At 50.0% G+C, this 27,548-nt stretch overlaps 2 protein-coding genes across 2 annotated transcripts; one reads left to right on the top strand and one right to left on the bottom strand.

Moving 5' to 3' along the window:
* Nucleotides 1–2,837: 2,837 nt before the first annotated feature.
* On the bottom strand, nucleotides 2,838–15,835 carry COPE (COPI coat complex subunit epsilon). Its single transcript, XM_080988617.1, has 10 exons — nucleotides 15,446–15,835; nucleotides 14,112–14,174; nucleotides 13,830–13,930; nucleotides 11,835–11,987; nucleotides 10,525–10,578; nucleotides 8,687–8,768; nucleotides 7,070–7,225; nucleotides 6,257–6,325; nucleotides 4,534–4,608; nucleotides 2,838–3,118 (listed from the first exon to the last, which is right to left on the bottom strand). The coding sequence occupies exons 1-10, from the start codon at nucleotides 15,818–15,820 to the stop codon at nucleotides 3,071–3,073; spliced, it is 1,176 nt and encodes a 391-aa protein (XP_080844743.1). The 5' UTR covers nucleotides 15,821–15,835; the 3' UTR covers nucleotides 2,838–3,070.
* Nucleotides 15,836–16,069: 234 nt separating this feature from the next.
* DDX49 (DEAD-box helicase 49) lies at nucleotides 16,070–27,548 on the top strand. Its single transcript, XM_080988613.1, has 13 exons — nucleotides 16,070–16,229; nucleotides 16,754–16,877; nucleotides 17,557–17,642; nucleotides 17,841–17,962; nucleotides 19,944–20,131; nucleotides 20,709–20,849; nucleotides 21,964–22,039; nucleotides 22,473–22,549; nucleotides 23,022–23,119; nucleotides 23,286–23,360; nucleotides 24,924–25,012; nucleotides 25,542–25,613; nucleotides 26,155–27,548. The coding sequence occupies exons 1-13, from the start codon at nucleotides 16,115–16,117 to the stop codon at nucleotides 26,338–26,340; spliced, it is 1,449 nt and encodes a 482-aa protein (XP_080844739.1). The 5' UTR covers nucleotides 16,070–16,114; the 3' UTR covers nucleotides 26,341–27,548.

The following is a 27,548-nucleotide window of genomic DNA, read 5'->3' as shown; positions in this document are numbered from 1 at the left end:
GACACAGCACTAGAGGAAAAGTGATGGGGAGGGAGGAGGAATTGGAAGCAGTGGTGCCAACTTGAATAAAATATGAGGGGGCAGGTAAGCCCCACCCCACACAACCCATCACAAGACACAGTACAAACACACCGTTTGAATGGCAGTGCCCATCAACTGGCACATTTTGGACGTGGCTTGGACTAGATGACCACTGGGGGTCCCTTCCAACTCTCTGATTCTACAACTGTTGGGCTGACGCTGTTGTGCGAAGAGGCTGGCCAACCTCTTCCGGGTTTCAAAGCACGTCCAGAGAACCAGCTGGGGAGGAAAATAGCCCCCACTTCTTGCTGCCAAACCCCAAGAGTGATGCAGGGTGTGGGGAGAGGGAGAAACAGAAGAATGGAATGGGGTCAGCGGCCCTATCGCCTTTGTTCAGGCCGTTCAGAGTCCGGCCATTGTTTCCAAACCCCCATGCAGGGGTCTAGAGGCGCTGAGACACACACACTCACACACACAAGCCTGCCTTTCTTTGAAAAAAGCTCTCTCCCCTCCTACACAACTGCTAGACAAAGGAGACCTTCATTCGGCCCCCCTCCCCATCCACAGGGGTTCTGCCAGGGAACAGCTTTCCCCGGGAAGGACAAAGGGCCCCATTCAGAAATGTTGCATGTGCCGCACAGGACACTGCAGCCTGACAGCGGGGGGAGCTGAAAAAGCTCCCCACCACCTTACACAATGTAGCTTCCCCCCTCCCCCCGCTGCAGTGGGGGCCACGGCATTAAGGCAAGCTCTAACCCCTGCACCTCAAACACAGCTTTGAAAGAGCACAAGGAAGGAGGGAGGAAGAGAGAAAGTCCCCCACAAGAAGATTTGGGTTTGCAACCTCAGCTAGTTTTGCAAAGATTCCCCAGGTACAGGGACAGTCCTGGATTGACAGAAGCTGTTCCAGTTTCTGATTTGATCCCGGAATGTCCTGCTTTTCCTTGGGACGTCCCTATTTTCATCCGAGAAATGTGGGAAGGCCTGGAGTTATGCGACCCCTGAGCCGAGGAGTAACTATACAACCTTTAGAAGACACCTGAAGGCAGCCCTGTAAAGGGAAGTTTTTTAATGTTTAAATTTTTATTATGTTTTCATATATGTTGGAAGCTACCCAGACTGACCGCGGCAACTAGTAAAATTATTATTATTATTATTATTATTATTATTATTATTATTATGCAATAGGACATCCACATTTTCACCGGAGAAATGTTGGAGGGTATGGAAGGGCCTGGGCATATTCTTTCTACAAAGAGCAAGTCTACCTTGCATGGGACAAGCAAGAGGTTTCAATTTCATGAAATGCAGTGGTAGGTTCTGGGTTCAAATCCTGAACCACCTCCAATTCTGGTCTCCTGTGTAGCAGGGCCCTCAAAGGGCTCACCTCAGCAGGGCAAAGGGCTCGCCCTACCTCCCACTTTGAATAGCAAGTGCAATTTTTGGCATGAGCTAAAGGGCTCCAACTGCCCCCTGGAAGGCAGAAAGGAGCTTCTCAACTGCTCCTGTCTTGCAGGAAACAGAAAAATGCCCTTTGTCCCCATGAAATTTCATGCATCTTGGCTGGCTGTACTCTTGCGCAGGAGCTGCCCAAGGCCTCGAGAACATGGTTTGAGTCTTTTGAGCAGCTTACCCTGGAAAAAAAGGCATCAAGATTTTTGTGAGATCTGATTGAATTGAAGGCCACCTTCCCAACACTACTTATTTCTTTTTCATTTTTCATACTGTTTTTATTTGTTTTCATGGTACAGCAAATAAATTTTGAGAAAACAATTGTTACAATAGTAAACAACAAGTAATGTCCTTCTGAAACCTCGCTGCATTATGGGCTCCCTATCACTCAAAAAATCAAACAAAATCTTAGAACATGCAGAGACGGGAAGATTGATAGCGCTGATAAGAGATACAAATTTTGAATATTTTAAAGGAGACTTTCCTAGTCTATATAAAAAGTTGTTTCTCATAAGTGAAAGTCACAGCGGTATTTGGAGAGTAGGAAAACAGCAGAACATATTAAGAAACATGTTAGGCTGAAATTAGATAAGACAGGACTGTAAAATGCCATTGTATGTAAACATTGATGTTGGGCGAGTGGGAAGTCACTAGTTCTGTTGAATTGGAATATACTTGTTGAGTAATAAATGCAACTTTCTATACGGAAAAGGGATAAAATATTATTATTTAAAAAACCGAACAAAATCTCTAGGCAAAATCCCCAATCTTGAAAGGGGTGCCCCATTTTTGCCAGAGCTTCAAAATGACCCCCCCAAACACACTTCATTTGGTATCTACTAATAAATAAAAAGTAAAGGAAAACCCAAGGGTCAGGAAATGGTTCTTTTATCCCAGGGTGTGAGGAAAACTTTTCAGGGCGACATGATCTGAATTTCCACCTTGGGGGGGGGTTGCATGCCAGTGTGCGTAAGGCCCCAGGCAAAAGCAGCAAAGGGCCCCATTGTATATATAGAGAGATTTGGGCTAGACCAAAAGCCAGAGGTTTTGTTGGTTGTCCTCCCAAAGCACGCTTCTCTCTGCCTGGGCAGGAAATAGGCCAGCTGGAAGTACTCAAGCAGGGGCTTGGAGTTGAGCCGAGGAGGGGAGCAGACCTGGGGGAGTGGGCACCGTCCAGGTGAAGTCCTTCTGGTCTGGGGGGCCACAAAACAAACCTCCTGTCAATATCACTGGGCTCCCACGAAGGTGAACTCCGGAGCAGGGAAATGATTTCAGCTTAGTGCGGCAGCTGTTGACGATGACGATCCTGGGCTGCCCTAGTCCAAAGTGGCTTAAAGTTTTCACAATCAGAAAGAGCCAGGTAGTTAAATCTAGCAGAGGTTTTATTGGGAATGTTTCGAACTACAGTCTGCAGAAATCTCTTTTCTGCATAGCACAGGGCAAAAAATGTTTTGGGGTTTCGATGCTGCCCCATGGCGGATCCGCGTGGGGAGGACCGGTATCAGGTTTCACCTGTACGGGAGAAGCGGTGATCCCAGCACACAGAATCCTGCTCTGCAAGACATTGCCATCCGGAGCTTCCTTGCACCCGGCCAGTCTAGGCGCTGGGTGCATACTGCAAAGCCAGGCGGTCAAAGTCATTCTCCTTCAAGGCAAAGAGACAGACGAAGCAGAAGGAAGAATTACAAGGGGATGAAACCTTGATTGAAACAGACCCAGAATCAGAGAAATGTAGAGCTGGAAGGGACCCCGAGGTTCACCTAGTCCAACCTCCTGCTAGGCAGGAATCTTAGCTAAAGCATCGCTGACAGATGGCCGTGGACCTGACAAGACTGTGCCATTCCGGCATTCTCAACCAGTCTCTGCTTGGGGCCAGAATTTTCACCTCCACGTGACTGGAGGTAGCAGAATTGCCTGACACGAAAGAGGAGCCTGTCGCTCGCCTCTCTGCGTGAACCACACCCAAACCAGAAATCTGCCAGTAGGACGAGCGCACAAGAGCAACTCTCCACTCCTGCAGCTTCCAGCTACGGGGATCCAGGAGCACGGCTGCCTCCCACCGTTGAGGCAGAGCCAGGCCATTGTGGCCATCAATGAATTTGTCTAATCCTCTTTGAAGCCCTCCAGGTTGGAGGCCGTCGCTGCCTCCTGCCGGAGGGGGTTCCGCAGTTTATGCCCTGCATGGAATCAAGTCTCCCGAAGCACATCCTTGGGAAAGTGTGAGGGGGGGCCCTGCCCACCCACTGCTCTCATGGGAACTCTTAACTTATGGGTGTTTTTTAAAATGAACAACCATTGCATGTTTTGGGTTTGATGTATCCCTTTTTGTAAATTGAGCACTTTTTTATTGCCAATGAAGAAAATGTAAACTCTCCATCCTTGTGAAAGTATTTATGAAGAAATCAGATTCCATTCTACCTATATTTTGTTCATAGTGAAATTGATCATCTGCAAGTATTTCAAAACTAGGTGTCTTAAATGCTTGTAATCTTATAGTTTCAATCTCTGGGATTGTCACTGTATTTCTTTAAAAAGGACTGTACTGTAATGTTCCAGTAACTTGCCTTCTCTTCTGTTTTAAAAGCATTGTGAAAATATTCTGCTCTTGAAGAGATGTTCAGAACATGGGAAAATAGATGAACAATCAAGTTATTGCATCCCTAAAGATTATGTACACCCCCCCTTACTTCCTATTAAAAGTAACATCTTAAAAAAAATTATGGGAACTCCAAGACAGTGTTTCCCCAACTTGGGTACCCAGCTGTTTCTAGACTACAGTTCCCATCATCCCTGGCCACTATTCCTGCTAAAAAGGGATGGTGGGAGTCGTAGTCCAACAATAGCTGGAGAACCAAGTTGAGGAAACCCTGGGCTGAAAAGCTCTGTCTTTGTTCTTACATCCTTGGATCTGTCATGGGAGGCTTTAGCTGAGGTTCCTGCACTGCAAGGGGTTGGACTGGATGACCCTTGGGGTCCCTTCCAACTCTACAGTTCTATGATCCTATGATCCCCAGCCCACCCCGGGCTGGGTGAACAGAAGAGAAGAGACGGTCCTCTTACCTTGGTCTGGTGTTCCTTGATAAAGGGGTGATGTCGATGGGCATCTTTCAGCTGCGACAGGTAACGGTTGGTGACCTCAAAGGGAGGAAGAAGACGGAGGGTCAGACAAAGGGAGAGTAAAGGGGTCGTCAGGAGGGGAGAAAATGGCACAGGTGGGGGGTTTTCCATGGGATGGGATTGTGACATTTTGCTCTTTGGGGGCTGGCAGAAATTCCTGCTGCTGTTACAGTTACGGAGCAAATTGTCCCTATGGACCGAAAGGTAGAGCTACACATCTCTCCAGAGTTTCACAGCTTAACAAAGCAAGATTTAATCATGCACCTGAGAACAGCTGCAAAGCTAGTCATCGCCAGACGGTGGAGATCTCTCAGCAGAGACCTTTTTTGAAGCTCAGGTCTCACAAAGAAGAAGAAGAAGAAGAAGAAGAAGAAGAGGAGGAGGAGGAGGAGGAGTTTGGATTTAATATCCTGCCTTTCACTCCCTTTAAGGAGTCTCAAAGCGGCTAACATTCCCCTTTCCCTTCCTCCCCCACAACAAACACTCTGTGAGGTGAGCGGGGCTGAGAGACTTCAAAGAAGTGTGACTGGCCCAAGGTCACCCAGCAGCTGCATGTGGAGGAGTGGAGACGTGAACCCGGTTCACCAGACTACGAGTCCACCGCTCTTAACCACTACACCACGCTGGCTCTCCAAGCCTGGGGCTTGATGCTCATGGACAAATTAACTGCCTTAAAGCATGAACATGGTAGGGGGATGAGGAGCGCCACGGTTGCATTTTATTCAACATGCAGAATCCACGGAGCATGGCTTTCATACACCAGGAACACCATGGAACGACACTTTCCATAAATTACTTTATTGATGTTCGTGAAAATTTAAGAGCTGGACAGAAGCTGCATCCTACTCAGAAGCAAATCCACCCTCTGGGAGGAAAGAGTTTTATTTATTATGTAACTCTGTTTTAAGTTTTTTAATATAAAAAATGTGTTCTTTTAAATCTAATGCATGCTTATTTATGGTAACATTAAAAAATCCGCTGCAGGTCGCTTGGAGAGCTTTGAGTAACAAGCAACTAGGAAGTTTTCCTTTTTATAAATCACTTTGAGGTTTTTCCACAATCATTTCATGAAATTAAAGAAAAACAACAAATAATAAGAATAAGAATAAAACAGTAATAAGCACCAACATGAAACCAAAGAATACCCTCTGGTCTTTTTCCACCAAGTGTAGGAAATACAGATTAACACAAGCAAATATTTAGGGGAGGGGAATATCCTTAAAAAGGGAGGGAGGAGAGGAGATGGGGGTGGGCACTGATTTTCCTAGATGAAGGGCAGTGGAGAGGGAAGAAGGCAAGGAGCTGGGGACAGAAGCTTCTCACTTTATATGTTTTTTAATGCAAGGTCTTAAAAAAAAGAAATCCCACTAAGGTCTCAGCTGGGAAGCTTCACTTGGTGCAAATGTCTCCCCCACCCCAGATTGTAGTTGGAAAGTACAGGAAGCACAGATTTTGGAGCAGGTGGGAAGCACAGAAGGTGCCATGAAGCGAGAAACAGGCATAAGGGGTGCTAGTTTCCAGAAATGGAAGGGGAGCACCTGCATCCCTCCTGGTGCGGCTGGATCCCTGACCGCTGCCGGGATGCTGGGAGTTGGAGTCTGGTGGGTTTCAGAGCCCCCCCCCCCGCCAGGCCTAAATAAAGAAATAAAGAGGAGGCGGCCCTCACCTCTGGAGGCTTCCCCAAGTGCTGCGAGAGGACGACAAAGTTGATCAGGGTTTCAGGATGGCTGCTGTCCTGTAGGAAAGGAGGAGAAGGCGGGGGGAGGAGAAGTCAAAACTAAAGGAGAAGGAAGCACTTGTCTTCTGCTGCTTCAGAGGGCAGAACCTGAACCGAGGGATTCCAATCGCAAGAAAGGAGTTTCCGACTCAACTCTCTGGGGGTAAGAGCTGCTCAACTCCCTCAGAGGGTGGCAGACTCTCCTTCCTTGGAGGTTTTTAAGCAGAGATTGGCAGGCCACCTGGGGGGGGGGACCTTTAGCCGAGATTCCTGCATTGCAGGGGGATGACCCTTGAGGGGGGGGGGTTCTTTCCATTCTGCTATTCTAAGAAGGGAGGACACCTCATCACCAGGCCAGCTGATAATTCCTCTAGCTTGTGATTATCTGCCCCTGAGCTGGTGGCACAAAACCTGTTGGGCCGCAGAAGATGCCAGGTGCAGTCCACACAGGGCTGAGTCTCCCTGCCTGAATTCAATTGGTAGGGAGTTCCAACGTTTAGGAGCTGCCACCCTGAATGTGGAGCAGGTGTTATGTAGCACCTGTAACAGGAGCAGCTCTGCTGATGGGGTGAGACAACCTCGTAAGTCCCAATGTTCTAGTCCTCATTGAACAGAGGACAGGACCAGAACTGGAATGCGTCGCCTCTGCCTCTGGTTTGCCACATCAGCCGTTGGGGTCCCTGGCTTCCACCCTGCCAGTTCCAATGGGGAAGAGCAACTGCTGCAATGACCACTTCCCAGGTGGGGATCTCAGAGGCTCACCTTGTCCAGAGCCTCCTGGAGCACCCCCTCGGCATCATCCCACTTGCCCTGGCCCATGTAGCAAGCGGCCTGGCCGTTGAGGAGCAAGAGGGTGGGCGACCACTTCTCAGACATCTCCTGGAAGATGTAATAGGCGTCCTGCAACTTCTCGCCGCCCTGCAGAGAGAGAGAGTCACAAGCGGAGATGCCACCTCAAGCCGTTTTCCAGCCAGAGGCCGGTGGTGGGCGGGGCTAAAGGTGGGTGGAGCAAGGCAGGCACTTTCTTGCACATGCTCCTCACTCTGCTACTCTGTCCAGCAAGGGTTCTGACGACACATTTCCAGCCAGGCAATTTTTTTCACTATTTCTATTTATTATACTTACATACCGCCCTTCATCAAAAGATCGCAGGGCCATTCACAGAATAAAACACAAGTAAATAATTTAACCGAAACAACAAAACAATAACCCTTCATAAATAAAATAAACAAAACCTTCCAAGGATGGTGTAAAGCAGGGCCAGGGGAGAGGCCTGGAGGGCTACATGCGGCCTCTACGATACGATAATCTTTATTGTCATTGTCCCATACAGAACAATGAAATTGAAAAAAATCTACACCAGACATTCAAAAACCAACAAGCCTGCTATCCCAGCTATCCCAGCCCGGTTAACCCCCTAAAAACTCTGATACCCCATAATTAAATACAATATACTCCCACAGAGACTGCCTTACACTGCGTTTAAAACCAAAATCGCATTTGGATAGACACTGTTTCTCAGGCAGCTAGTCCTAGTCTTTATAACCCTGGACCTTCTTTCAGAAGGCAGAAGCTGGAAGAGATCATTTCCGGGGTGCGCACTATCCTGTGCTATCTCTGCAGCTTTCTTATGATACTCGGAAGCATAGATTTGATCCAAGGTGTGGAGAGTGCACCCAATTATCCTCTCCGCAGTCTTTACAACCCAACAGCATTGTTTTTCCCCTGGGCATGATGCTCCCTAGCCATGGCGAAGAACAGGATAACAGCGCACCAAGGCCAGCGCCCTGTTCTCACAGCAGCCAACCGGATGCTCCAAATGGGAAACCTGCAAGCAGGACCAGATCACAGGAGCAGCGTCCCTCTCTGGGGCTTTCAGCAACTGGTATTCAGACGCACGACTGCCTCCAGCCATGGGAGAAGCAGAGCCACCCTGGCTAGGAACCATCACTAGCTTTCTCCTCCATGAATTTGTCCAATCCTCTTTTAAAAGCCATCTAGGTTGGTGGTGATCACTGCCTCCTGTGGAAGGGAGTATCACAGGTCTGTCCTGGATCTTCCAACGTTCAGCTTTGCTGGATGACCACAAGTTCTGGCGTTATGACAGAGGGAGGAAAACCTTCCACCCTCCACGGTCTTCATGCCGTGTGTGATTTTGTCCCCTTCTGCCATGCCTCTCTTTATCACCTTTTCTCTGAGGTAAAAAGTCCAAAACACTGCAAACTTTCTTCCCAGGGGAGTCTCTCCATTCCCTATCTTGAAGCCTTTTTTGGGGGGAGGGGGTTGCTAGGCCATGTCCATCTCCCGGTGTTTTAATAAAAAAATGACAGAATGACTTGGCTTCACCCTTGGCACAGGAATACACGATATGGTACCCACCAGGGCGAGATTCACCCAAGCCGTCGCCAGCTGGGTCAGAGTCGCATCTTCGTCTTGCTCCTGCATCTTCTTCAGCTCCTTCCTGGAGAATGGAGGGAGAGAGAATGTTACTGGAGATGGAACCTGGGACCTTCTGCAGGCAACACAGGTTCTGTAACACTCAGCCATGTTCTTTCCCATAAAGACACTCGAAGATTCTAGTCCTCATGGTCCACAGCAAAAAAGATGATTTAAACATAGGAAGCTGCCTTATCCTGAACCAGACGATTTAATCCATGTAGCTCAGTACTGTCTACAGCAGGGGTCGGCAAACTAAGGTCCGCGGGCCGGATCAGGCCCAATTGCCTTCAGGATCCGGCCCGCGGACTGTCCGTGGATCAATGTGGGGATTCTGTTCGTTTGGACTGCACCATTTCCCCCCCTTGAGCCATTCCATCCCCCCCCCACACACACACCGCGGCGGCGCCTCCTCCCTCCCTCCTCCTGGCTTCTCCCCGCCCTGCCTAGAGGAGGAAGGGGGCTGGGCTGAGCTGGCTGAGAGCCATTTTTGCAGCCCCTCTCCAGAGCCAGCCCTTTTGCACTGCTCATCTTCCCTCCACCACCACTGCCCTGTTGCTCCTGTGGGCCAGAGAACGGAGCAGACCAGCTCGCTCTGCCTACCCATGAGAAGCAGCAGCCCCAGGGAAGGTAAACGCAGCAGCCGGGGCTGGGGAGGAGGACTACTTGCCCCCCTCGGCTCTTCTTCCAGCTCCCCCCCCCCCAGTGCCGCTTCTCTGGCCCGTCACATGGTCTGAGGGACAGTGGACCGGCCCGCGGCTAAAATTTTTTGCTGACCCCTGGTCTATACTGACCGGCAGAGACTCTCTCCCAGCCCTGCCTGGAGATGCCAATGGGGCCTGAAGCTGGGACCTTCGGACCAAGGCTCTGCTGCTGAGTTATAGTCCTTCCCCAATGGTTAGGGATGGCCCAGGGCAGATGTCTACCAGCTGCAGCTGTTACGCCGGCTGAGACTCTGCCTGTCTACTCCCTGTCTCGCCGGAGTGGTTATCTCCTGCTTGGACTACTGCCATGCGCTCTCCATGGGGCTACCTTTGAAGGTGACTTGGAAACAACAACGAATCCAGAATGCACCAGCTAGACTGGTGACTGGGACCATATAACCCCGATCCTAAAGGATCCTCATTGGCTCCCAGTACGTTTCTGAGCACAATTCAAAGTGTTGGTGCTGATCTTTAAAGCCCTAAATGGCCTCAGCCCTGTGTACCTGCAGGAGCATCTTCACCCCCGTTTTTCAGCCCAGTCATGGAGGTCCAGCTCCGAGGGCCTTCTGGTGGTTCCCTCCCTGAGAGAAGTGAGGTTAGATGGAACCAGGCAGGGGGCTTTCTCAATAGTCACGCGTGCCCTATGGAACGCCCTCCCATCAGAGGGGAGATAAACAGCTATGTGATTTTTAAAAGACATCTGAAGGCATCCCTGTTCAGGAAAGCTTTTAGTGTTTGATGCCGCATTGTGTTTTGACTATTTTTTGTCGGCAGCTGCCCAGAGTGGCGGCATATAAACAAATATTAATAATAATAATAATTGACTGGCCACATCGAGAAGACCCATCCAAAATCATGCCTAAAAGCTTCTGAGGTGCTGCTGCTCAGAGGAGACCTGCTGAGGGCAGAGGCCTCCAATCATGTGACTCCAAACTGGACCTCGCTTAAGTGTGACAGAGCCAAGCTTTCTGTGGCTGCTTTCGCACTGCACCACACGTGCAGGAGGAGGTGGACGAGGGGATGGACAGACAGAAGCCGGCTGGTGCTGAAAGCGACTCCGGTTCTGGGGAAACTTACCGGGCCAGATCCAGGCGATCTAGTTTCAGAAGGATCTGAATAGTCATTGCCATGCTAGAGGGAACGAGAGAAGGGAGAGTTTTAGGAACTTGCACCTGTGAGTTTGCTGCCTGTGGACCTTTGGTCAGACAAGAGCCAAGTTCTTAACATCTGAAAGACTCGTGGGCTTAGTGCCCAAAGAATCCTGGGAACTGTAGTTTGATTAGGATGCCAAGAGCTGTTAGGAGACACCCCCAAATCCTCTCCCAGAGCTACAGTTCCCAGGGAAGAAGGATTGGTTGTTAAAACATTCCAATAATTATAACTCTCTTAACTCTCAGCAGCCTTAGAAAACTACAGTTCCTGGTATTATTTGCAGTTTAAAAGATACTGCTATAAATGTTCAGTATGGACTGTATGTTAGTCCTATTTTGCTATTAGTATCAGTATCATTAATTAAATTTGTGTACCGCCCTACACCGGCAAGTCTCACAGTGGTTCTCAACATAAAGACACAATATAAAAACACAAAATACATAACAAAAATAAGTATAACAACAAACCAATAATCGCCCCTCCCACGACACATTTTAAAAGGGCAATGGATGGCAATGAGTCAAAGGCCTGGTTGAAGAAGAGGTTTTTGCCTGGCGCCTAAAGGTGTATAATGAAGGTGTCAGCTGAATGTCTCTAGGGAGATATTTCCACAGACGAGGAGCCACTGCAAAGAAGGCCCCGTTCTCGTGTTACCACCCTCTAGACCTCTTGTGGTGGAAGCACATGAAGAAAGGCCTCAGAAGATAATCTCAGGGTCCAGGTAGGTTCATATGGAAAGAGGTGGTCCTTGAAAAACTGCAGTCCTGAGCAATACCTATTCAAGAGTAGCCCCACTGAAATTAGCAGACCTAACTTAGCCATGTGTACACAGTTCAGCGCATCTACTACAAGCAAAGCAAGCATTAGTCAACTCAGTGCAACTCTTTGAATGTGGTTGGCTATCAGTTCCTCGAAATATGGAAGGAGCCACTCTCCTGGAGAAGCCCCGGCCACAGTTTTGTTTTGACCGTTTGTACTGGGCTCTTCAACCAAAAAGGCTCCCACAGAGCGGCTGACGTGCATTCAATTGAAACAAGGTGCTCTGGGCCCAGAGGCTTACAATCTAAAAAGACACACACACACAAGGAAAAAGGCGCAGGGAAGGAAGAGGGGGAAATCAAACTCAGGCACCAATTCGTCAACACTTGTTCTTATAAAGGTCAGCTGGCACAGTTCAGGTTTGTGCTATAAGCCAAGAAAAAAAGCCGCCACCACAAGAACCCAATTCCACTCACCCCTCTAAGCTGTCCCCCTGGTGCAAGGTTCGCAATGCTGCATCCAGGTTCTGGTCGTGGAAGTAGACTGAGGCCGCCATAAGAAGGAAAGTGTTGTGAGTGACGTCAATGCTCTTAGCCATCTTCTTGTCCAGTTCAGCCACAATCGCATCTCTTTTGACGCAGGGCCCGGGGTGGGGAGAGGGAGAGAGAGGAATGCCACTAAAGTAAGCATCAGGAAATGGAAGCATCCCAGACCCCTCCACTCCCAGCTCTCACCTGGGAGTTGCCCCAGGGTGTCTTTGAAGACCACTGTTAATGGCAAAAACCACCATTTGCAAGCACACCTGCAACTGCCTCTCCCCACATGATCCTGGATCCTGCGGTCCTTTTCACAGGCCCCTCCCTGAACACCTAGTGTTAGAAATTCCCCAGGCGCATTTTGCAATTGGCGCAAGGCCAGCTGTGACCACGTGGAGTTCTCTGGGTGCCAGCTTGGCGACTAACATCTCCATCTGGCTGGCCCCTCCAGCTTTCTTAAGCAAGTAAGCAGAAAAGCTTATTTATTGCATTTATCTCCCACCTTTTTATCCAAGGAGTCCATTGTTCACCAACACCCCTCCTCAGTTAATCCCTACAACAACACAGAGGCTGTGACTGACTCACAAGGTCGTCCAGAAAGCTCCATGACTGAGTGGGGATTTGAACCCTGATCTCCCAGGTCCTAGTCCAGGGATTGGCAAGGTTTACCTCACCTGGGCTGGTTCACTCCCGCAGAGATTGCTCCGTGGGCCGGATCCATGCGGCAGATGTGATTTCCGGCGCTGTAGGAGTCCCCGCTCCACAGGTTTAGTGCGGTGGACGGGGACTCACTGACCGGGCGGCTTGGTTTGGGAGCAGCTTGTGGGCTGTTTAAACAACCCCCGTGGGCCACTTGTCACCCATGGACCGCAGGTTGCCAACCCCTGTCCTAGTCTCGACACTCTCACCACTACACCCCACTGGCTTCATAGAATCCTTCTGTTATGGGGCAGCTCTATAAATTAAGTAGGCAAATAAATATGGGGGAAGCAGAATGTCACCTAGAGAAGGATCTGAAATCTTTTCCTTGAAGCTTGAATTTGTTTTATTCTGTATTGTTTTATTTGATGTTTTAATGCGCTATAAACCACTTTGAGGAATTTTTTTTCAAAATATAAAGAGGCATAGAAATGAAATGATTAATAATAAAAAATTTCACTGGGGGGAAAATGACACCTAGACATTTTGTTGTGGCGACTGTAACCCAGGTTTAAGGTGCCATTTTGCAATTAGCTTCTACCAATGCAAGCACCTCACCTGAGGGGACCACACAAGGCAGGGACTTCTCAGTGGCTGCGCTCCTTTTGCAGTAGGCTCTCCCCAGGCTTTTTAAAAAATTGTTTTTATTACTTATCAAAATGCTTATAGAACCACAGAGACAAATAAACCAACAACAAAAATCCAATAATATATCCAACAAGAGGCAGGGCCTACAAAAGCTAAGCACATGAATTAACATGAAATCTAAAATCATGGCAACCATAATTCTCTAGATGGAAGAGGGAGAGACATTTGAAACTAAACTACATGAAATAAAATCCCACCACACTGAATGGAAACGATCAGGATCTTCCTGCCCCTTAGAGACTGGTAACTTATGTGTTATTTTTTTCTGCAATAACTAAATTCAAAGGATTTTTACGGTATATCAGTGGGATAGAGCTAGGTTTTTTTTAATGATTTCCACTGCTGCGCGATGGAAAGTTCATCAAGTTCATCAAAAAGTTCCTTTTGATGGAAAGTTCATCAAAAGTTCCTTCTATCTACATATGTAACAGGGATAACTGGGGACAGCTTTTACATGCTAAGGGTCAACCTGCCAGGCATACTGCGCTGCAATTTTAAAATCTGGATATTATGTTAGAATCCAATCACCATTCCTAGGAATTTGATTTTCCAGGAGAAAGGCTGCTGTGTTTGGGCATCCAGACCCACCTTTGGCTCTCATTAGAAAGGTATTCTGCAAACATCCGCACAGCTTGGAGTTCCGGAGGTGAGCTGGGCTTGATTTCATCCAACACCACGCCATATTTTCGCTGTACAAAAGGAGAAATGGGAAGTCTCAAAAGTGAATTGGGAAAGATAGAAGGCATGGCTGTTTCTGAGACAGTTGCTTTCAAGGTGTTATAAACAGTGGTGTTATAAACTTCAAAACTCAACCCACACATTGGGCAAGCCTGGAAGCAGGCAAACTGTCCTTTTTTTCAGAAGCCTCACCTGGGCAATGTAGGCACGATACAGGAAGATATCCCTTTCCAGCTCTTTGTCAGGACTGGAGGGCTGAAGAAACAAGAGGGGGGGGAAGTAGAATCATTTGCAGAGTTGAAGGGCAGGAGTGGGAGGAAACATAGAAGAGGAAGTCTCATAGAAATATAAGAAATGTAAAAACCAGCTGGTTCAGGCCAGGGGTGGTTGGGCATCTAGTCCACCATGCTTGGGCCAAGCAGATGTCCCAAAGCTTCAAGCAGGATTTGAGCAGAAATGTCACATTTTGATCACCGTTCCCTTGACAAACAGGCCTTTGGCAGGCTGTTGACATGCCATCCTCTATCTCACTCCTTTTGCCTGTCCTATCTCCCAGGAAGCTTCAAGGATATGTTTGGCGGGACAGTCCCGGATTTACAGAAGTCATCCCAGTTTCTGATTGATCCTGGAATGTCCCACTTTCCCTTAGGATGCCCCATTGTCATTGGAGGGTCTGGAGTTCTGCGACCCCCGAACCAAGGAGATATGTAACTGTACAACCTTTTGAAGACACCTGAAGGGAAGGTTTTTTATGTGTAACGTTTCATTATGTTCCTATATACGTTGGAGGCTGCCCAGAGTGGCTGGAGCAACCCAGGGTATAATGGTTGTTGTTGTTGTTCTGATTATGGACTTGGGCTGATTATGGACTCTTTCCACTGGGGAGGCACAATGAATCCCCACAGACATCCCCCCGCAGCATCTCTGGCTCCTCTCGTATTTATGGGGACCGCCTCTCCTGGTCTGCCCTGCAGAGGACCTTAAGGTCGATGAATAACCATTCTTTAGACGTCCCGGGCCCTAAGGAAGTCAGACTATCCTCCGCCAGGGCCAGGGCCTTCTCAGTGATGGCTCCGACCTGGTGGAATCCACTGTCCCAGGAGACCAGGGCCCTGCAGGAGTTAACTTCTTCCACAGGGCTGTAAGACAGAGCTATTCCGCCTGGCTTTCAATTTGAATTCAGCCTGATCTTCTATTTCCCTTCCCTTCCCTCCCCTTTTCATGAAGATTCCCCGCTCTGGGATCCCACAGCTAATTCTCCCCTGATCTCCTCTCTGGCCCAAATAGGACCAATTCAGCCAGCTAGCCCTGAGGATCATCTAATGCTTATTGGATGGATTTCCCCCCTAAATTGATTTTTGAATTCTGAATTTATTGTTGTTCACGTTTTATACTGTATATGCTTTTTTGTTGTTGCATCAATTAAGTGCTTTAAATTTGTTGTTTGCCGCCCTGAGCCCGGTTTTCTGAACCGAGAAGGGCGGGGTATAAATAAAAAATTATTATTATTATTATTATTCTGTGACCTTGACTCGCTGCGCTTCGTTAATGGCCGCCTGCGAGGCGCCGATGTAGAAGTTGTTCCTGACGTCGAAGAGCTCGTCGGCCTCGCCCTGGGTCGCCGCCGCCATCGCTGCGCTTCCTCGCCGTCGCCTCTCCGGGACCAGCAGCGGACACGTCGTCGCCTCCGGACTCCCCTCAGAGCTCCCTCGCAAGGCACGCCGGGAAGCGCCGATTGGCCGGCCCTCGCCCTTTCGCCGCGCCCACCCGCCCGCCTGACCAATCGGGAAGCCCCGCGGGCGAATTGCTTGCCGGGAGCTGGAGTTTTGGGGCGGGAGAGGCGCTACGTCGCCGGATCTGCTTAGAGATACGAAATGGGAAGAGGGACCCGCTCGCTGCATACGGGCTCCGCCTGCTGGAAAACAAGCAGCTAGCTAATATTTTAAACAAAACAACCGCCCTCTTCCCGTCAGAGCCACTGAAACCCCCGAACCCCGCATCGGAGTTGTATGCGCCGGGAATAGGGCTTGGTTTATTGGGCGCAATGCATGCTGGGGGTCGTAGTCCAAACGGCGGGCCATTGGAGGGGAGCGAGGCGTGACGCGCAGCAAATGCGCCGGCGCCTGTCGCGGTGCCTTGTGGGATTGCTTCCCTTCCCTTCGCTCCTTCCTCCTGAGCGGCGAGGGGCTCCGGCCATGTCCGGCTTCCGCGCGCTGGGCCTGTCGCCCTGGCTGGTGTCGCAGGCAGAGCAGCTGGGCCTGTCGAGGCCCGCGCCGGTGCAGGAGGCCTGCATCCCGCCCGCCCTCCAAGGTAAGCGCGGCTCCCGCAGGCCCCGCCCCCTGTCATGGTGAGCTAGGCCCCGCCCACGCCTCGGTCACCCCATGGCTATTTAAGCCACGCCCACTGTACCCGCACTTCTGGAAGCCACGCCTCTTCCACGAGGCCCACCCTCCTGTTCTTCTGGCCCCGCCCCTCCGCAGACACCCCGCCCCTTCACGCAGGTCCCGCCCACCTCTGCCTCAGCGAGCTAGGCCCTGCCCACCCTATTGCTGTTTAAGCCCCTCCCACTCTGCCCCCTTCTGGAAGCCACGCCTCTTCCATGAGGCCCACCCTCCTGTTCTTCTGGCCACGCCCCTCCACAGACACCCCGCCCCTTCACACAGGCCACGCCCATTGATGGCAAGGCCTGTTGATCCCCCCCTCTCCCCATTGCTCCAAAGCAGCTGCCTCAGCCTTTCCTAGGAACAGCTGCCCTGGCTGGGGAAAGAGTGCCTCTGAGCACGTGCAGAGCGCCTCCCCGCTTGCTGCCCTTCCCCTCTGCTTTCCTCCCGCAGGCCGTGACTGCATGGGGTGTGCCCAGACTGGCAGTGGCAAGACGGCCGCCTTTGTGCTGCCCATCCTGCAGAAGCTCTCCGAAGATCCGTATGGCATCTTCTGCCTGGTGCTGACGCCCACGAGGTAAGAGCCAGCCTGCTGCTTTTTCTTGCTGGAGAAAAGTCCTTGGTCCTCATCGAGGGCGGCCCCTGCGTTGAACCAACGCTCAGATATCATTGTTGTTAATCAAATTACTATTATTATTATTATTATTTATTAAGTTCATATAGGGACGCGGGGGGCGCTGTGGTCTAAACCACTGAGCCTCTTGGGCTTGCCGATCAGAAGGCCAGCGGTTCGAATCCCCACGACAGGGTGAGCTCCCAGTGCTTGGTCCCTGCTCCTGCCCACCTAGCAGTTCGAAAGCACGTCAAAGTGCAAGTAGAAAAATAGGTACCACTCTGGCAGGAAGGTGAACGGTATTTCTGTGCGCTGCTCTGGTTTCGCCAGAAGCGGCTTAGTCATGCTGACCACATGACCTGGAAAAACTCTGCGGACAAATGTCAGCTCCCTCGGCCAGTAAAGCAAGATGAGCGCCACAACCCCAGAGTCGTTCACGACTGGACTTAACTGTCAGGGGTCCATTACCTTTATCTTTAAGTTCAGATAGCACTTTTTTGTCTCAGAGCAGTTCACGACAATATAAAAAACAAGAAATACATCATTATCATCATCATCGTACCCCACTCTTTCTGCCCAAGGAGTGGCACGGTGCGAAACAGTGGCGTGTTTTTTTAATCTCCTGTCATTCCTTCTCCGGCAGGGAACTGGCCCACCAGATCGCCGAGCAGTTCCGGGTCTTGGGGAAGCCGCTGGGCCTAAAGGACTGCATCATCGTTGGTGGGATGGGTACGTAAGTCCTGTTCAGAAAACGGAGGGGATCGTCCTCCGCCCTTCTCCCAAACAAAATTAAGGGCATCTTGCTTGAAGGGCCACCGAGCAGCTGAAGATAATATATTGGCAAATCTGCACACAGCAGGGTGTGGGGGGTGTCACTCTGCGCCCTTTGAGAGGGCTAAGGTACCCCCTTCTTTTCCCACTTTGCAGATATGGTGGCTCAAGCCCTAGAGCTGTCCCGCAAGCCCCACGTCGTCATCGCCACCCCAGGCCGGCTGGCCGACCATCTGCGAAGTTCCAACACCTTCAGCCTTCAAAAGATCAAGTTCTTGGTAAGTCCCAGAGAGTTCACCCTAATTTCCAAGGAGGCCCCTAGTTCGGCAGCCAGGCCTGCGTCCGGCCACTTTCAAGCCTCCGCAGGGCTGTGCGATGCCTCTCTCCCCACAGCGGCTTAGAAAGCTTTTGGCTTTTTGCATTTCTGTTTCTCAGCAAGAAAAAGTGCAAATGCAGCAAAGAAAAGAAACAAAGGACATGTCATGTATAATTTAGTTGCGATTCCTGCATTGCCGGGGGTGGGACTAGCTGGCCCTCAGGGTCCCTTCCAACGCTGCAATTCTATGATTATGTGAATAAAAAATATGAACCGTAAGCCTTCACAGCCTGGAAGGGCAAAAGGAAAAAAACGCAGCACAGCTCCAAAGGGATAGGCAACTATTAACAAAGATTCCCTTTGCAAATAATAAAGATTCATAAAAATAAAAGTATTATCTGCCTCCCAAGTTCCATTATTATTGTGAATAACAGTTCTGTAGAGTCTTAAGCGAGCCAGACATTCACATATACTGATGGTTTTGCAGGCACCCATGATCAGTGCCCACTTTATGCAGAACCAAGGAATCGATTTATAAAACCTTTGTGCAGGAAAGCAGCTTAACCATGGCGGAGAGGGTGACTTTACAACTTACAAAGTTGCTTTCTATGCTCTGACAGCCAGGAAGATTAGGGCAAATAAATTAGTTAAACGAACCATTAATTGTAAAGGGGATGCTGAGATCTAACTTACACAATCTGCATGCAACTCTCCTTTATTTTATCTTGTATATGGATAATGTCATGGCATTCAGCTAGCACAATAAAAGTTTGATTGATATACTGATGCACTGAGAGCTTCCTCTGCTGGTCTGAACACTTCATTCAATATACGGCCTCAGCCCGGTATACCTGAAGGAGCGTCTCCACCCCCATCGTTCAGCCCAGACACTGAGGTCCAGCTCTGAGGGCCTCCTGGTGGTTCCCTCACTGCAAGAAGTGAAGTCACAGGAAACCAGGCAGAGAGCCTTCTCAGTAGTAGCGCCTGCCCTGTGGAATCTCCTCCCATCAGATGTCAAAGAAATAAACAATTATCAGACTTTTAGAAGACAGCTGAAGGTAGCCTGTATTGGGAAGTTTTTAAATGTTTAATGTTGTCTATGTATGTGCTGGAAGAGTGGCTGGGGAAACCCAGCCAGATGAGTGGGGTATAAATAAATAGTAGTAGTAGTAGTAGTAGTAGTAGTAGTATCTCCCCCTCTGCCTTCCATCAGTCATGAACGTTGGCTGGGGCTGCTGGGAGTCCCTTGCCCTGGGAAGGAGTAGAATGGCCTGCCTGGAGGTCTGACATTCCCATGTGGTTTTATGCTGTATGTAAAGCAGAGACAGCGGTTAGAACAAAGAGGAAAATTTAAAGGTGGAAAACTATAGAACAGGCATGTACAGTTGGACATGGGTTAGAAGAGCAAGGTCCAAGTAAAGAATATCAGCCTTACCCCATTATCAAGTGTCGTTCCAGGTTTGTCTTGAAAAAAATGTTTCTGCTGTGTATGTCGTAAAAGACTGCCAGATCATAAAGAAAGTGTCTGGTGCTTCTTGCCCTTGCCCAGATTTCACATTAGGGGTCATTTTCTCCATTATGGCTAAGGGGCAGTACAAAGGGTGGCAAGCACCCGGTGTCAGATTTGGGGTTGTTTTTCATTGAATTGCAATTACTATTCAGGCTGTCAATATCATACATAACACCAATTCTTTTAACAACACATTGGTATAATCAAAAGCATTCAGTGGCGTTTATTTTGGAAAACAAACAATATTTTCTTTAGTAATGTTCATCCTTTCTGTCAAAAGCAAATGCCAAAAACCTTGCAGCAACTTAAAATTCCCACATGCTTTCCAATCCCTGTCTTTCCCTGGGAGGATTTCCCTTTCTGCTCTGTCCTCTTCCATCTCTGGCAGTTCACTGGTGACACACCTGTCCCTGCCCCCTCCATTTTGGCTCAGGTCCTGGATGAAGCTGACCGGCTGCTGGAGCAGGGCTGCACCGACTTCACCAAAGACCTGGAAGTCATCTTGGCCGCAGTCCCAGCCAGCAGGCAGACGATGCTCTTCAGTGCCACTCTGACTGACACCCTGAACGAGCTCAAGCAGATTGCCATGAACAAGCCCTTCTTCTGGGAATCCAAATCCGAGTGAGTTTGACCTCCAGGCTCTGAGTGGTAGATAGTGTACATCAAGGTTCCCCAAACTTGGCCCTCCAGCTGTTTTTGGACTACAACTCCCATCATCCCTAGCCAGCAGGACCAAGGGTCAGGGATGATGGGAACTGTAGTCCCAAAACAACTGGCGACCCAGGTTTGGGAAACCCTGGCTTAAGAGATACCTGAATGGATAGATGAGAGGCAGCCAAATGTCCTAAACATGCATTATATTGGCGTTGGCATTGTTGTTATATATTGTTTTATTATATGGACGATGATGATGATTCGGAGGCCTCGCAACAACCCTCATGTAGCCGGTCTCAGTCCCAACCTGCCATCTTCTTGCCCTGTTGCAAATGGAGGGGAAGAGACTGTATCTCACACTTTGTATGCTGGGAGGTCCCAGGTTCAGTCCCCTCCTTTTGGAGAGTCAGGGAAACCACTACTGGAGACTCAGGGCCACTAAGAGACAGCCTTGTGCTGGGGAGGCACAGAGCCAGGCCTGGTGCAAGGAAGTTCTTAAACTCTCTGTCACCCCAACTGGGCCTCCTCTTCCCCATCCTCCCAGAGTCCGGACAGTGGAGCAGCTGGACCAACGTTACCTGCTGGTGCCTGAGAAGGTGAAGGACGCCTACCTGGTCCACCTGGTCCAGACATTCCAGGACGAGCATGAAGACTGGTCCATCATCATCTTCACCAACACGTGCAAGTGAGTCTGGGGCTGGCCTCCCTCTGTTTCTCGGCCACTCTTCCCTGCTGGCTCAAAAGCTCACCTTCCGTTCTTAATTCCCAAGAGGGGAGAGTTCCCCAGGCTCACAGCTGGCTTGGAGGCAATCCTGAACTTCTGCTCCAGGGAGGGGCAGGTGCCAGGTTCAGCCCAGACTCCTCACTCCTGTCCCCAGAGGATTAACTGAGGCTGTCATTGGCTCCTAGCTATGATGGCAATGCTCTACTCTTCCCTGTCTGGAGGGAATAAACACCTCTGGGTAACACCGTTTGCTGAGGAATCACAAGCAGAGAGAGTTGCTTTGCTCTGATCTTGCTTGTGGGCTTCCTGCTTGGGGCATGTGGTTGACCACAGTGAGGACAGGATGCTGGACTAGATGGTAGGGAAATTCTTATGCCCTCAGGGCTTTTATGGTAGCTGTCTAGAACCCCATGGAGTTCTGTCTTTGAATTCCCATTTCTGGGGAAGAGCAGGAGAGGGCCCTGGTACCCTGCTGGTGGGCTTCCCTTAGGGGCTTCTGGTTGGCCCCAAGATGGACTAGATGGAGGACCTCCTTGGGCCTCTTTGGATGTTCCCCTTGCAGGAGGATGCCTTTGAGGTGGCCGAAGGGCAGTTTGCATGTGCTCAGAAGCACTCTTCCCTGCCAGCTGGCTTGTGGAAGCTTTTGGCCTGTAGAAGAGAAACAGCTTTGCAGATACAAGAATATGCTTGGGCAGGAGAGAAAAAGGGTAAGACAGAGTAAGACAGAAACCTTTTTGGCTCTTTCCAATATATTGCATTCCCCTCTAGGCAAGTCAGGGTGATATTTGCAAGGTTGGGAAGTCAGTCCTCTGAACAGCCCTGCCAGGTAAAGTACAGCTAGCTAGAGATGATGGGTGTTGTAGTCCAAAAACAGCTGGAGACCCAAGTTTGGAAAACACTGACCTCGCTCCTGCAATAGTAATTTGTGGCCACAGAGAACGGAAGCAACAACCATAACGGAACACCCTTGGCCCCCTGGATGTGGCAGAGGGTTTCCAAGAGTTCCCCTGAAGTGCCAAGGTGAGCAGGGGCCGGGGCAGGCCAGAGGAAGGACTTAGATCTCTTGTTCTTGCAGGAACTGCCAAATCCTGAATATGATGCTCAGGAGGTTCAACTTCCCTTCGGTGGCTCTGCACTCCATGATGAAGCAGGTGAGCCAGAGGCTGGCAGAGGCCTTGCACTAACAGCTGGAGGGGCAACACACGGGGGGGGGGGGCAAGCAGAGCCACATGCTGATGTTTCTTAAAGCAAGACACAGTTGCCGTGTGGATTCTTTGGTGTGAGAGAATCCGTGGTCCCTCTTTGTTTCGCCAGGAGCCACCACACACCCACACACCCACAGAGGGAGTTCTTGCTGGGGTTAGTTCTTCCTCTGCTTTCCTCCAGTGGGTGGGCCGTACCTTAATGGGGAGGGCACCTGCTTTGCCTGCAGGTTTCACCCCTGGCACCTCCAGTTTAAAAAGGGTCCGCCAACAGGCAGGGGTCTCTGCCTCCCCACCCACCTGGACACTTAGCCCAGCCACTTCCTACATTTCCCTGCTCTGACTGCCTTTCCCCCTTCTCTCTCTCCACTCTTTCTAACAGAAGCAGCGGTTTGCAGCCCTGGCTAAGTTCAAATCCAGCGTCTTTAAGATTCTCATCGCTACAGATGTGGCCGCCAGGTGGGTACTGCCTATCATTCTTAACCACCCACTTCCATCTATATTTAATATCCTGATTATTTTTCGCTGCTGCTCACAGCTCAAGTCCTACTTGTAGGTTTATCTGACTGCTTAACTTCTTCAAATACTCTGCAAAGGGTTCCACTCCTCCCTTAACAATGATTCCTCCTGATCCCTAATTTTTGTTGTCATTCTCGCCAACTCCACATATTTTATCAGTTTATTTTGACATTCCTCTTTGGTTGGTATTTCTTGGTCTTTCCACCTTTGTGCATAGATTATTCTTGCTGCTGTTGTCACATACAAAGAAAGATTAAGTACCTTCTTGGGAACATCTGAGTTTGTTATCCCTCTCTGGTGCTTTTAAATGTATATATTTCACCTTTTAAATTTTTGGTGGGGACAGTGTTGGGTGGACGGTTCTTCCCAACTTCTAACCCTGCCCCTCTCTTCTTTGTCTCTCTCAATTCAGGGGCCTTGACATCCCCACAGTCCAAGTGGTCATCAACCACAACACGCCGGGGCTCCCCAAAATCTACATCCACCGGGTAGGCCGAACTGCCCGGGCAGGTAAGGATGGCTGCTACAACCTGCTGATTAGCCACCATTATCAGAGTAGGAACTGGCTCCCGCATGGATGGAACATGCGGCACTTTCTTTTGCATTGGGGGTCCCTGGTGGGGAGGAGAATTGTCCTGTGTGCATGAACCCCCTTCTTCTCTCCACCCTTCCCCAGGCCGAAACGGCATCGCCATCACGCTGGTGACGCAGTATGACATCCACCTGGTCCACGCCATCGAGGAGCAGATCAGTGAGTTGAGAAGGAGAGCTTGGGAGCGACAGCCCATCGCACAGGAACTGCCAAGTTACCGGTTTGGCGGCTCCTCCAGCCACCTGGGAAAGAGGGCGATGCAAATGGCTGGGAAGGGGTTTGACGTGGCAGCACAACCTCCCTCCAACCTGGTGCCCTCCAGGCGGGAACAGCTCCCGTCAGCACCCACCCAGCACAGAGTTGTAATCCGAAAAGTCCGCAGGGCACCGTGTTGGGGAAGGCTGCAGTCAAGCCCTAGTCAGCTTTACTGACATTTATCAGCCTCCCATCCCACTGGCAGACCACTCGTTTTGCAGTTGCTTCCTCTGACCTGGTTCTTCACACCATTCCTGGTTGCCACCGCTGACCCTCTGTTTGCATGTACAGTGGTACCTCGGTTTAAGAACAGTCCTTTTTAGGAATGATTCGCAAACCAGAAGAGGTGTCCCGGTTTGTGAACTTTACCTCGGTCTAAGAAGGGAATCCAAACAGTGGAAGGGCACCGGCTGCGGGAGGCCTCATTAGGGAAAGTGTGCCCCGGTTTAAGAACGGTTTCGGTTTAAGAACAGACTTCCGGAATGGATTAAGTTTGTAAACCGAGGTACCACTGTACTTCATTTGTGTTTTAAACTTGTACGCTCCTTAGAAACCTGCTCTGACCTTAAGCAACATATACATGTTCAGTAACAATAAAACCAGCCAATAACAGCAGCCAGATAGAAAGCCAAAAAGGCTGAGGAGGTTCAGTGGAGGTGCTAAGAAATGTCTCAAATCCTTGCCCAAGATGCAGCCTCATCACCCTTGTGGTACCAGTTCAATTCTGAAAGCGCTGTGTGAGCAGAGGCAGGGGCCCCATTGGCACGCACCTAAAAATAATAATTTTATTATTTATACTGCACCCATCTGCCTGGGTTGCCCCAGCCACTCTGGGTGGATTTGAACACATATAAAAACATAATATAACATCAGACATTAAAAACTTCCCTGAACAGGGCTGCCTTCAGACATCTTCTAAACGTCAGATACAGTCAAAGCTCGGGTTACAGACGCTTCAGGTTGTGCATTTTCGGGTTGCGTACCGCACCAAACCCGGAAGTACCGGAATGGGTTACTTCCTGATTTCGGCACTCACGCATGCGCAGAGACACTAAATCGTGTTTTGCGCATGCGCAGAAGTGCTGAATCGCTACCCGCTCGTGCGCAGATGCGGCGCTGTGGTTTGCGAATGTGCCTCCTGCGTGGATCACGTTCGCAACCCAAGCATCCACTGCAGCTCTTTATTGCCTTGACATCTGATGGGAGGGCATTCCACAGGGCGGGCGTCACCACTGAGAAGGCCCTCTACCTGGTTCCCTGTAACCTCACTTCTCTCAGGGAGGGAACTGCCAGAAGGCCCTTGGAGCTGGACCCTGGCTGGACGATGGGGGTGGAGACGCTTCTTCAGGTATATGGGGCCATTTAGGGCTTTCAAGGTCAGCACCAGCACTTTGAATAGGGCTCATAAATGTGCTGGGAACCAGTGTAGATCCTTTAGGAACACCCCCATGCCTTTCTGCCTTGCAGAGATGAAGCTTCAGGAGTTCTCCGTGGAGGAACACACCGTACTGAACATCCTTACCCAAGTGAACGTTGTGCGACGGGAATGCGAGATTGTGAGTGAGGGCTTTGGGGTGGGCCGGGTTGTAGATCTGCAGTCTGGGAATACCCGTGAACTTTGTGGGGAAGCACAGATTTGAACTCTGATCTCCCCACTCCAAGATTGATGTTTTAGCCTCCTCCCGTTTCCCTGCCTCCCCAGGTAAAGCAGAACGGAAGCCTGGGGATACAGATATGCTTTGAAAACAGTGGTTCCATGAACTCATCCCCAGCGACCCCTGCCCTTTAAAAAAGCGTTATTCAGAATAGCGGTTTGCATGACCCACTAAGCAAGATAACAACACAATGAAATTCAAAACACTCGAAATTAATTTCATGTTTGTTCAAAATCTGATTAAAACCTTTTTAGTTTAATTAATTCAGCAAAACTGATGGAATCATTGGTCCAGCAATATCAGCTTTTCAAATCCCAGTAGTCCTTTACAGCACCAGCCCCTCTGTAGGTAATCCCTCCCCCCCCCAACAGTACTGCCCGCTCTGGGAAACACTGCTTTAAAACAACCTTTATGTTTATTTTCTTCCTAGAGATTGGAGGCGACCGATTTTGATGAGAAGAAGGAAATAAACAAACGGAAACAGATGATCCTAGAAGGAAAGGTACGATCATTTTGGGGCAGGGGATAGCCCTGTGTGTCCCTCCCTCCTCTGCAGCAATTCCCCCTCTCGCCACATCTGTTTGCCTTAGGGGATCTTTAAGAGCGCCATATCTGCAGCAACTAGTTGCAGCTCCCTTCCAGGCACAAAGGGTCTCTTGGCAGCGCAGCTCACAACCCCCACCCCCTGCCCCCGCCTCTCCACTCCCTGCTCTCAGCAGCAGCAAGCAGCCTTGGCTCGGCCAGATTTCAACATCGCAGTGTATCACCAGATCGTGATGTTTGGCTGGTGATTCATCGCGATGTTGAAAAGCTGACATCACCCAGCCCCTAGTCCTGGAGCAAAGCCTTCTCCACGCCCCTCCTCAGTAAGCGGCAGGTGCAGGACGGCCTCCAGCAGGTGCCCATCCAGAACAGCCCTGGTCAGATGTCAAAAGAAAGCCTGTGGGCAGTGGGAGACTTATAAAGTCAGGGTGCTCTGCCCACCTCTGGCCAAGAGGGTCTGCTTCTCAGTCTCCTTGCCTTCTTTCCTCCTCGCTCACCAGGACCCAGACCTGGAGGCGCAGCGGAAAGCGGAGCTGGCAAAGATCAGGAAGAAGAATGTTGAGTTTCGGAGCAGAGTCCAGCAGGTTCTGGAAGACAAGAAGCAGGTTGTCCTCCATCGGAAGCTACGGAAGAAGCGGCAGCGGCGGCAGCAACAACAACGGAAGCAGCCGGCGACAGAGAAGTGAGGCTGCCTCCCCCCGACCCCTCACCACCCGGGGTTCTTGTGCCTTCCGTCTGGTGTGGGGAAGAAGTGGCGCGGTCCCACCTCTTCGCCCACCAGGGCTGGCCCCAGGCTGAGAAGGGCACCCCAGAGCCAAGATGGGCTCCATCAAAAGTTATTTCTTGGGGCAGAAGGTGGGGGGACTGCGGACAGGACAGGAGGATTCTGGGAATCCAGTTTTATTGAAATTCTCCATGAGAATAAAAAGAACGGACTAATCTACAAGGTCTAACAACAAGAGAGAAATTAGAAGAAAAGAAAGGAGATAGGAAACTACAAAGCCCTCTCTGGCTGCTGTATCTTAACTTTTATCCCATACAGAGAAAGGTGAGCCTTCCCAACTCTCACCTGGGAGTATCCCTCTCTCTCCAAGCCTCTCACCCTGGGAGATCGCTGGGAATCCAGTTTCCCAGGAAATCTGAATACAGAACTGGGCACCTTATCTTCATCAGTTTACCGTGGTTACTCTCGTGCCTGTACAGGAGTATCTCTCGTTCCACACAGCTGGGACTTTTGTTCCAGTTGCTTTTGACCCCTCAAGATGGTCTGTTTTCAAACTGGTCCCTTCATTACAGGATCACCTTCAAACGAATTCCTTAGTTACAAGACCACCTTCATTGTCTCCTCGATGTTTCTACTCTCTTCTTGTACCCACGCTCTGCTGACAGATTCCGAAAACAGTTGCACCACCCAGCTTTTCCAGGGTCCTTTGTGGTTTGGATCCTGAGGACTGCAGCGATGGAAGGTCTCTCAGCCCCAGAAATCCAGCTGGTGGGAAAACAGGGTGCCTCCTATAAATTATAAGCCACGGGGAGGAGGAAATATCAGCGTTTCTGTCTAGATCTCATTTGGGGTGGCTGCACCTCCACTTGAGAGTTGGGTTGTTAAGATCTTCATGAAGAGAAGCTGAAACCTGCCACCAGTGTGTTCAATTGCAAACTCTCGACACATTCTCAGGGTTCTCGTCCCATGACGAAAAAGTCGGGAACAGAAGAGACAGGCCAAAATGAAAATTTGTGAGATAACGACTGTCCTCCTGCTGCAGAGTCTTTGCCCTGCGTGGCTGGAGGGCGGCAGGTTGGAAAGGCTGCTCTCTAACCCCAACAACTAAGACCAGAACCCCCAAACTCTCTGTCAATAAATACAAATTCTGGCGAGTCCAACCTACCCAAA

The sequence above is a fragment of the Podarcis pityusensis genome, assembly GCF_964106645.2.
Source record: "Podarcis pityusensis genome assembly, chromosome: 18".
In the NCBI taxonomy this organism is placed as follows: domain Eukaryota; kingdom Metazoa; phylum Chordata; class Lepidosauria; order Squamata; family Lacertidae; genus Podarcis; species Podarcis pityusensis.
This window is presented reverse-complemented; position numbering and strand designations above follow the sequence as displayed.